Source organism: Mauremys mutica, chromosome 3, assembly GCF_020497125.1.
Source record: "Mauremys mutica isolate MM-2020 ecotype Southern chromosome 3, ASM2049712v1, whole genome shotgun sequence".
Taxonomy (NCBI): domain Eukaryota; kingdom Metazoa; phylum Chordata; order Testudines; family Geoemydidae; genus Mauremys; species Mauremys mutica.
Genome location: NC_059074.1, coordinates 64,453,661 through 64,464,065, shown reverse-complemented (window position 1 = coordinate 64,464,065; position 10,405 = coordinate 64,453,661). Strand labels below are relative to the sequence as shown.

General features: G+C 42.9%; 1 protein-coding gene across 1 annotated transcript; it reads left to right on the top strand.

Annotated features, from left to right (window-relative positions):
* Positions 1-105: 105 nt before the first annotated feature.
* TENT5A (terminal nucleotidyltransferase 5A) lies at positions 106-9,219 on the top strand. Its single transcript, XM_045011524.1, has 3 exons — positions 106-446; positions 2,855-3,377; positions 4,411-9,219. The coding sequence occupies exons 2-3, from the start codon at positions 2,922-2,924 to the stop codon at positions 5,188-5,190; spliced, it is 1,236 nt and encodes a 411-aa protein (XP_044867459.1). The 5' UTR covers positions 106-446; positions 2,855-2,921; the 3' UTR covers positions 5,191-9,219.
* The last annotated feature ends 1,186 nt before the right edge of the window (positions 9,220-10,405 follow it).

Below are 10,405 nucleotides of genomic sequence, written 5' to 3'. Positions count from 1 at the left end.
GCAGCCCGTGAGCGCACAGAGCTCATTCACATGGAGCTGGCACGGCCCCGCCTATCCACGCTCGTCCAATTGGCTCCTCGCCCTGCGGGGCCGAGGGGAGGGAGAAGCCGTCACCGGCGGTGATTGGCGGGGCCCTTCGCACAGCCCCGCCCTTCGGAATTGCCCAGCAGCTGTTGCTGGAACGTCCGGATCTGTGACGTTCTGTCCCGCCCGGCTCCCTCTGGTCCAGCGGCTGCTCGCCTCGCCCATCCCCCAGGAACGTGCCAGCCACATCTGCCGCCATGCGCCAGTCGGCCCGTGCCCACGCCCCTTTACATGTGTCCGATTGATCCATCTGAGGAACTGCGTAGCAGGAGCCTCTAGTTATAGCCACACTGGGCAGCCACAGGTGAAGCTGTTGCCTGGACTTCGTGACACATATGGAAGATAATACTAGAGATAAAAGAGTGAGTTTCCTTTTTACGGTCTTGTTTATACAACATCTACCCACTGCAAACTCAGGGCGCATCTCCAGCCATTTTAAAGCATCACAACTATTTAAAGCAGCCCACTAGACATTTTAATTGAAGAAAAGATTAGCCTCACGGCAGTGCAAACGAAGGTTGAAGTCTTTACATTGTAGCATGTACTGTACCTACTGCCTGTCTGCACTCATGCCTTCTTCTTTGCTGCGTGATCTGCGTTTAATCTGCTCTGCTTGTGTAATGTTTGTATCTATATTGTTAAATCCTTATCAGAGGAAAAACTGGATATACCTGGATCCTGCCGATATTTGGCCCCGAGCCTCCTACTGCGGGGGTGAGGGAGAGCGGAGGGAAGACGGCAGTTCATGCACCACCGAGCATGAGCGCTGCAAAAATCCGGATTCAGCAGCAGGAGCCTGATGGATCCAATCAATTTTTGGCCCTGAACCCCCCAAGTTCTATTGCCTCCATAGAAAACAAGTCTTTCAGCTCTTACTGCAGCAAAAATCCCTGGACCCTAACATAGCGCGTGAGTGCCGGTAAAACCCAGAACCCAACCCACCCATATGCATCCCTGCTCAATAGTACCGCAAAGACAGCACCTGGAGCCTGCTGGATCCTAGCATTTCGGTTTTCATTTTTTTTAAGCCTCGAAGTTGTACTATCAGAATAGTCGACACATATTTCTCATCATACTTAACCAGAAAAATACACGCTCAGACTCCTCCTGGGTACAAGAACAATGCAAAACACATATACAGCACCTGAGTATTGGCAGATCAAGCACACTGTTGACCACAGACCTATATTGTACTGCATAGAGACCAAGTCTTAGTCCACTATAAAAAGCTCATGCACCCTCCCACATGAAAAATCCAGCATCTCCATTCATCCATTTTTTCCACCTTTTAGATAAATAGCGAAGGGAGCCATTCTTTTACCTCAGATAAATCTATCCAGTCTAGCTAAGGTATCCAATGCACTGAGTGTCAAAACAGTCCAGGAGATTTAGACACATTAAAATGTGATAAGATATGTATCTCAATTCCTTAGACTGCTTTGAAAATCTCGGTCTAGAGTTGATCAGCTAAAAACACAAATAATGAGATCATCGCCATCTGACCGACCAGTCCACTGTTAAATTTCAGTGCCATGGCATACAATTTGGCTGTGCTTAGAATGATGATGTGTGATATGGTTTCACCGAAACGCAACGCATCCAGTAAAGACTTTGTCTGATATAAAATGATGTCTAAACTTGATGTCTCCCAGAAAAGGTATGGGGGGAGGGGACAAATAAGAGTCTGCTGGATCCACGTATATATTTGGGTGCACCATGGCCCCCATTTGCCGGTGCAATAGAAGTAGCTACAGGGGATCTGGGAAGGAAGGGCCAAAAAGTGCTTGGATTTTGTAGGCTCCGTGTGCCAGCTTTGGCATTTTGTGGCGTTCCTCTACAGGGATACCCCGGGGTCTAGATTTTTTTGGCGAAGTAGGAGCAGCTCCACATGATATCTATTCAGGTATTCACATATGGGGATTAGGATGCAAATTTTGACTGGATCTAGCTGCCATATGCGGGTATTGCAGCATTTCTGGCGTGGAATGCCTAAGGGTCCGAATTTTGCTTTGCTGCGGGACCAATGGCTGAATAGGGGATTCTTTTGTTCGTCCCGCGCTACAGTTTTGGGGGGACTGGGCCAAGCAGTGGCAGGATCTCTGAGTAGCTCCAGCTTTGCATCCCCGGTGCGAGGTAGAGGTTGGGGCGAAGGCGGTTCTGGAACTGCGGCTGAGTACGCCGAGAACAGCTGTTTATGCATACGAGGTGGGCGTGGCGGGAGAGCCTCGCCAAGGGCTGTCCATGCAAATGAAGGGGGCGTGGGGAGCGTGTAACTCGGAGCCCCGGAAGAGCGGAGAAACCCCATATAAAAACTACTGGGGACATTTCCCAGGCAGAACTAGTAAAGCTCCAGAGACAGCAGCACTCGGAGCGGCCGGGCACAGCAGCTCCGCGCAGCGCAGCACAGCACGGGGCGCGCAAATAGCCAGGAGCAGCAGAACGCGGGGCAGACAGCGGCTCCCGGGTCGGGCGCGCTCCCAGGCTGGGCACAGACGCAGCCGCTTTGCTGACTCCAGGTGATAAAGATCGGAGCGATCTCTTCCTTTGGGCGGGCGGGCGGGGTGGGTGGGTGTCAGTGTGAGTTGGATCCCCGGGGGTCTGCGTCTATAGACGCTGTGCCTATGGGTGGGAGCGGGGGGCTGCAGCTAGCTCGGCCGGTAGGCGCTGGGGAGAGCGAAAGCCCCTCTATGATGCAGTGTCGGAGCGGGTCTAAAGGGCTCACTGGGCATGTCAAACCCTGCGCTCATTGCTTGCTTTCCTGTTCCGTTAGGAGTGAAGCAAGGAGACATCTCGCAAAAGGAACGTACCAGGCTCCCGAGAGGAAACGGCTGCGGACCATGGCTGACGATGAAATCGCCCGCAGCCCCAGCAGCAGCAGCTGCAGCGGGAGTGGGAATTGCACGGGCACTTGCGGCGAGAACCCTCATTGCAACGTGCTGAGCTGGGAACAAGTGCGGCGCTTGGATCGCATCCTGAGCGAAACCATCCCCATCCACGGCCGGGGCAACTTCCCCACGCTGGAGATGCAGCCCCGGCAGATCGTGAAGGTGGTGCGGAGCCGCCTGGAGGAGAAGTGCATTGGGGTCCGAGACGTGCGACTCAATGGCTCGGCAGCCAGCCACATCCTGCACCAAGACAGTGGCCTGGGCTACAAGGACTTGGACCTCATCTTCTGCGCAGACCTCAAAGGGGAAGCCGAGTTTCAGACTGTGAAGGACGTGGTCTTGGACTGCCTTTTGGATTTCTTACCTGACGGAGTTAACAAGGAGAAGATCACCCCGCTTACCCTCAAGGTAAACCTGCTCTTGTCCAGACACACAGCCAAGGGAAGCAGCACCTTATAACAGTGGAGCCGGGGGGAGGCAAGGGTGTCATGAAATTGACACCTACAACATGTTTTTAAAAGTGGCTCCTCTGTCATTTTAAACCCCAGGTGAACCAAAGAGAGTCTGATTTGCAGTAAAGCGATCAGGGCAATACATACTGAGCTAATGAGGAGGAGGAGCCAGGATTAGTGAACTTTTTTTACGGTTATTGGGTACATTTACTTAGAAAGTTGGAGTTTACAGAGCCTTATTTTAAGAATCACTCAGAGGGATAGAAGCATAGTTTAAAAGGATCATAAGCTCATTGAACATTTATATGTATCTGCAGGGAAAATACTCTTTGCAGTGAGCACTTTTCCCAGACGGATGGAGACGCTGTACATTTTTTTTGTTTTAAACAGAAATTCTTGTCTTAAACAGGATTCACTTTCTGAGTTTATTATAGTTAATGCCAAATAGCTTATCTCAAATGGCATATACCTATTTTGTCTGTTTTGGGGGCATTTTTTAAATTTGGGAGTGTTTTGGGGGAGCTGTGCTGAAAGAACAAGCTTTGATTAGTTTGAAAATGTAGAACATATATTTTTGTGGTGCCTATAGAAATTCTTTTGTATTATATTTTAATAGTGATCATCCAAATGATTGTATGTGTGAGACAGAAAGAGAGTGTCTGGGCATATATGCTATGTATGCCATCAGTTTTGTTACCTGTCTCTCCCCATATATATATATATATAAGTGCTTTTAAAAAAAAGGTTGCAAAAGTTGTTCCCGACATGGCACAATCCCATAAGGAATACCACTCCCATCACCCCTTGCAACTACTGTGCTGCCACCACTTATGTTAAATATGTCTCCTTCAGTTTTTATCCAGACTCCTTAAAATAGTTTGCAAAATGCGGGCACAGGGTGGAGGTGTGAGAGAATGCAAATGAAGTCTGTGAAGGGGAATTGCCTGTATTGGTTTCTTCATCTGCTCGTTTTGTCTTTCAAATTATAGGAAGCTTATGTGCAGAAAATGGTAAAAGTATGCAATGATTCAGACCGATGGAGTCTCATCTCCTTGTCCAACAACAGTGGCAAAAACGTGGAGCTGAAGTTTGTGGACTCTCTGAGGAGGCAGTTTGAGTTCAGTGTAGACTCCTTTCAAATCAAATTAGACTCCCTTCTGCTTTTTTATGAATGCTCAGAGAATCCCATGACTGAAACTTTTCACCCGACCATCATTGGTGAGAGTGTCTATGGGGATTTCCAAGAAGCCTTTGATCACCTCTGCAACAAGATAATTGCCACCAGAAACCCAGAAGAAATCAGAGGAGGTGGCCTTCTTAAGTACTGCAACCTTTTGGTAAGGGGCTTTAGGGCTGCCTCAGAATCTGAGATTAAGTCCCTTCAGAGATACATGTGTTCCAGGTTTTTCATTGACTTCTCAGACATTGGAGAACAGCAAAGAAAGTTGGAGTCTTACTTGCAGAACCACTTTGTGGGATTAGAGGACCGCAAGTATGACTATCTCATGACCCTTCATGGTGTGGTGAATGAGAGCACAGTGTGCCTGATGGGACATGAGAGGAGACAGACTCTAAATCTTATCACCATGTTGGCCATCCGTGTCCTTGCTGAGCAAAATATTATCCCCAATGTGGCCAATGTCACCTGCTATTACCAGCCAGCCCCATATGTAGCAGATGCCAACTTTAGCAATTACTATATTGCCCAGGTTCAGCCGGTATTCACGTGCCAGCAGCACACATACTCGACTTGGTTGCCCTGCAATTAAGGACAGTTCTCCTGGTGGGGAGAACATTTTCTAACAAGCAGAAAGGGGTGATACACTCCTTAAAATGGGGTGCTTTGTGCAATGATGATCTGCTCTAGCTTTCAAGTTTGGTAAAGCTTGTGGTTCTTCTTATAAATTATGTGAGCATGATCTAGAAAAGAAGCAGAAATAATTGGATTCTACCCCAGAGCACAAGAGGCCTGTCATTAAAAGCAAATCGCTTCCCCTGAAATAAACAAGGGAGGAATGCTTGATGACAATATGGGTTGGCAATACCTGCTCCCATAGCTTTGGCATAGAGAAGGTTGGAAAGCCTTTTTTTAGAATGGGATCTGCAAAGGGAGAATATGGAAAAAAAACACAAAAAACAAAACAATTTGCTTACATATATTCAGGAGTTAAAAGTAGAGGCATGAAGCAGAGATAAATTGAAATAAAATGTATATTGGAATTACTGCCTTTGGGACTTGCAACAAGTGCTGTCTATGGGATGATTGTGTAGAATGTATAGCTTGCTTGAATAGAATGCTTTAACAGAAACAGCTTGCTCCAAATGAACAGTAGGAGATTGGTACAGTTATCGTAAAACCAGAAAAAACACATGATGATAAAGTCCATTTTTCCAGCTGCATGCGTGCTTCACATTTTAAAAATGTGAAAAATGCAAGAAAAACAGGTGTAGCAAACAAAATATGCTCAAGGACCAAAGATTTCACAAATAAGTTATCCAAGCAAAGGAGATACAGTAGAATATAAAAAGATGTTACTATATTTGTACACACCAATGTTAATCAAAAGTGCCTGATGCTTTCAGAAAATTTGAAGTGAGAAAAATATAGTTTTGTGGTTTTTACCGTGCATTTTGTTTTATCAGGGACACAGGAAGACAAAAAAACAAACAAACAAAAACCAAACCAAACAAACAAACAAAAAAACCCAAGCTTGTGAATCAGTGGTGGAGAAAATGCCCTATTTTTTCCTTGGCAAATACTTGTATAAAGTTAATATTGTCAGTGTGATGTTATCATAGGTACGTGTGTGTGTGTGTATGTTTGTGTGTGCATGTATGTGCATATATTTATAGCAAATATATATATATACACAGTATATCCACACACACAATGTATATATTAAATGTGGTCTAGGAAAATGTAGCAATTAAGGAATGTTTAAATAAAGTACTGTGTGTTTTCCAGTTTGCAACAGGATGTCATAGGACAGCGAGCACCTTGCAGTGAATTTATAACCCACACCTGAAAATTTGCAGTAAATGAACCAGTCAGGATTAAAGTGGGATACAAATAATGTCTTTGGTTGCAAGAACAAAGATTACAGTAATTCAGTGAGTTGCTTGTGAGCCATAATAATTCCACAAATGGATAAACATTTGATTAGCTGATGCTTTTTTCACATTTTGTACTGTAATACCATTTTGACATTTAACCCACTAATTTTGTGACTGCATACCTCCATGATGTATAATTCAGTGGAACGTGGATCAAAGATAGGCTATTTAAACCCCCTGACAGCTAAAGAATATTGTATTAGTTGGTCATTTGAACACTAATTGTTAATATTTAAAGGAATATTTTAATAGAATGCATTATGCATTCCAGGACCACTAGAATTTAGTAAATGTGAAATGAATCATTTTTAAGAGTGTTGCACGGTTGCTTAAAATTATATTTTATATATATATTATATATATATTTTTATGCAAATATTAAACATCTTTGATCTGGTTGTCACACTGCATTTACAAGTTTAGTACTGTACTTTATTTAAATGGAATCACTTTACATTGGAACTATAACTATTCACTTTCGTTTCCTCACCCAAGAGACCAGTGGGAGGGGAGAAGAAATCGACCGTTTCACTATTTTCACTTCAGAGACATCTCTTGGGGGAGGACTGGTTTTGAAATTTTAGTGCAGTATTTTCTGCATCATTTTAAGTTTCAGGTAAAAGAAGATTATGTTTAAAAATGTGTATTTGGAAAGGGAACTGTTATCCTGGAAGTGTGTTCTCCCCTTGTTATTACAGAGCTACTAAGACAAGTTTATTTTTGCTGCCCTTTGTACTTTTATCTTTGAAGGCAAGTTTAACAGGAACCTGATTTGTTTACTGAAGCACCTTTCCTGTGACTTCTTCAGGAAATGTAAAAGCTATTTCATTGCCACTCATTGTGTTTACTTGGGAGTCCTTGTCCCCATCTTCTCTTTTCTTCCCTCCCTCCCTTCCACACTGGCTGCATTCTGTTTCTCTCTCTCTCTCTCTCTCTCTCTCTCCCTCTCTTTGGTCAGGGGAAGGCCTTTCTTGATTAATTATGAAAAGGAAGGGTTTGTTTCCCATGGCCCATTACTTCAAGCTGTAGATCAAGACTGTGATGTACTTGTCAAACCCAGAGCATTGCCTGTAGCTGTCTGAAGGGTTTTCTAAGGGGAGGGCTGGGGAAATAGGATCAGCTGGTAATGTGGTATGTCCTCTCTTACCACAACTATTTGCAGCAAATAAATGAGTCATCCATTATTTAAAAGGGTTTGGGGATCTATAGCTGTGCCTCAACCACAAAATGCTGATAATACATGAGACAATGCACTTTTCCTTTGGAGGGCAGCCTTTTTCCATTGCTTTTTTTTAAAAAAAGTTTTGATTTATTTCCTCTTTCAGCTGAAATTTTATTACTTTTTATGATTGACAGCAGCTGTTCATTTTGTAGTACACACAGCAGGGCTCAGCCTACTGCACCTTTCAGCATGCACATTTTGATACATATATAATATGTTTTGGGATATATCATATAGGTATTAGACCTGTTTTGCATATGTAAATGAACAAGTGGTGGAACTGGTAGGGCTTTGTTTTCTCTGTGGCTGGTAGTTTAAAAGGTGTCTGATGTTAGTGGTGGGAAGGAGCCATGAGTTCAGGCCAAGAGTAAAATAAGAACATCTTTTCAAAGCTGGATTTCTTCTGTGGTTTGCACACCTTTCCCTTCATAAAGTCTGATTTTTGTTTTTCTCTCTCTCTCTCTCTCTTTCTCTCGCTTCAGAACACTACTACTTTTACAGGAAAAAAGCTCTTGGTATTCTGTAGGCTTCACTTTCCGATCCAATCAGCCATTTCAGCTTAGAACTTGCTGAAGAAACAGTCCCCCCTTTAAAATGCTGAACTAATTAAAAAGGTTGACCTGATTACAGTCAAACTGTTGTGTGACAGTTGGATTTATTGGTAATCAACAGGGAGCTAAACTTGTTTTAATATAAATATAATGAAACATCTAAGAGCTTTGAAATCAGATTATTTTCTGATATGTATAAAACCCCAAAAATGTAAGAACTTTCTCTTAAAAAACAGAAGGGAAAGTAAAAACACCAATGAGATCACATCATATCTTTCCTAACTCCTTTTTTTTTGTGTGTGCTTTAAAAACAATTTGTTGCTTATGTTACACAAAGTCCTTCAAGCAAAGCTTAAAAACACATCTTGTTAAATGTTCTGCATATGAAGCGTATTATGTTGGAGGCTCATGCCAGTTCAAAAGAAGCTTTTTGTTGTTGTTGTTTCATTGAGAAAATGAAGTGTGTTAGGTAAAACTGCAGATATAAGGAAAGAAAATGTAATGACATATTCAGCATCAATTTGAATATACTCTTTTGTATGGTTTTCTTTTAGCAGACAATTTCCACTGCAAGAAAGAAAATCTGTGTACTATCTTGCTGTTGTAATAATGGCTTGCTAACAAAGTAAATAGCAAAAAAAGGCCTGCAAATTTCAATACAGCTTGGCTGAAGCACTGCAAACTCTTGCAGTCTGTAGGAGGCTGTGCACATTTGATCTCCCTCAGAATTCCATACAACAGTTGCCTTCTGTGAGGCATCCTGTTGCAGCAAATTGCTCCTTGGATTGCTCTTGTGGAACATTTTGACTATAGGCTCTGTCACAGACAGAAAAAAGAGCTGATGGAAAACAGACTCTAAGAGCTGAAGTGTTTGCATCAGTGCTAGAGGGAACAGATTGTGAATTTTGTTTACAGCATCCAATATTTGGATTTTTTTTGTAAATAAAAAGAAGTTATTTTTTTCTATTGATTTGTGTCTGCTGTCTTCAGTGTCTGAAATAGCTCTGGCCTGTTCCTAATGAATACCGACTAGCTTTCAGTTAAAAGGACAAGGACAACACTTTTCTGAGAAGCGCAGTATTCAGCAGCTTTCTGATTGGAGCACAATAAATTTTAAAAAGTCCTGCCTTCTGCCAGCCAATTTTGACTGGGTTCGCTCAGCTACGAAAGAACCTAGCTGGCTGGAGCCAAAAATACTTGGCAGAACACTGATGGAGCAATGTAAATTACCTTAAAATCAAAGCCCCATCGAACTAGCAATTCTGAATAACCAGAGCCTCAAAAAATTATTTGCCACCTTTCCTGGACCCTTGGGTGAGAATATTAATAATATTGAACACTTATATAGCACTTATCATTTTCAAAGCAGCACACAAACATTAAGGCCCAGATTCTGATACCCTTACTGATGTTCAATAGTACTTTACTCCTCAAATGCTCCCATTGATTTCACTAAAGCAACTTGCAGAGTTGGAGTAAAGGTAGCAGAATCTTGGCTTGAGTAATAGAACTTCTGTGTGTGTTGGAATCTACGTGCCCATTTGATCTGGGACTCTGAATCAGTCTGTTATTTCCCCAGATTCTACATTAACTCTATTTTCCTCTCTTATGATACTGTAGCTGTCAGTTGAGGTACTTTGTTTGCCGTGTTTGTGGTGGAGAACCTCTGGTAATGAAGGCTGATTTCCTCAAAAGGCACTTCAAGGAATATAAAATATTAATTGACAATGCTAATGGCAGTACTAGGTTTTAGTGTACGTCCATTATCACAATTCCCCTCTCTCCTCCCCCTTTTTAAACCAGACTGACCCTTCTATAAAAAGTGTTGACTAGAGACTCTTCAGTACATTAACTGTTACTACACTCCCATGTACACGGCTCCCTTCTTGGAAGACTCATACGTTTAAGTGCTTGCCTGAATGTGCTTTTTGTAATGATGAGTGAACCTACATTCCCTTTTAAGAAAGTAAACTCAGCTTCTGGGAACTGCTAATTTTTCCAGGCACATGAACAAACACCTGGCTGAATGGTCGGCTCATTCTGCATAGTACATCTCTTTCTTTAACTGCTCTGTGTGTGTAAAGTGATTAGCAGGCT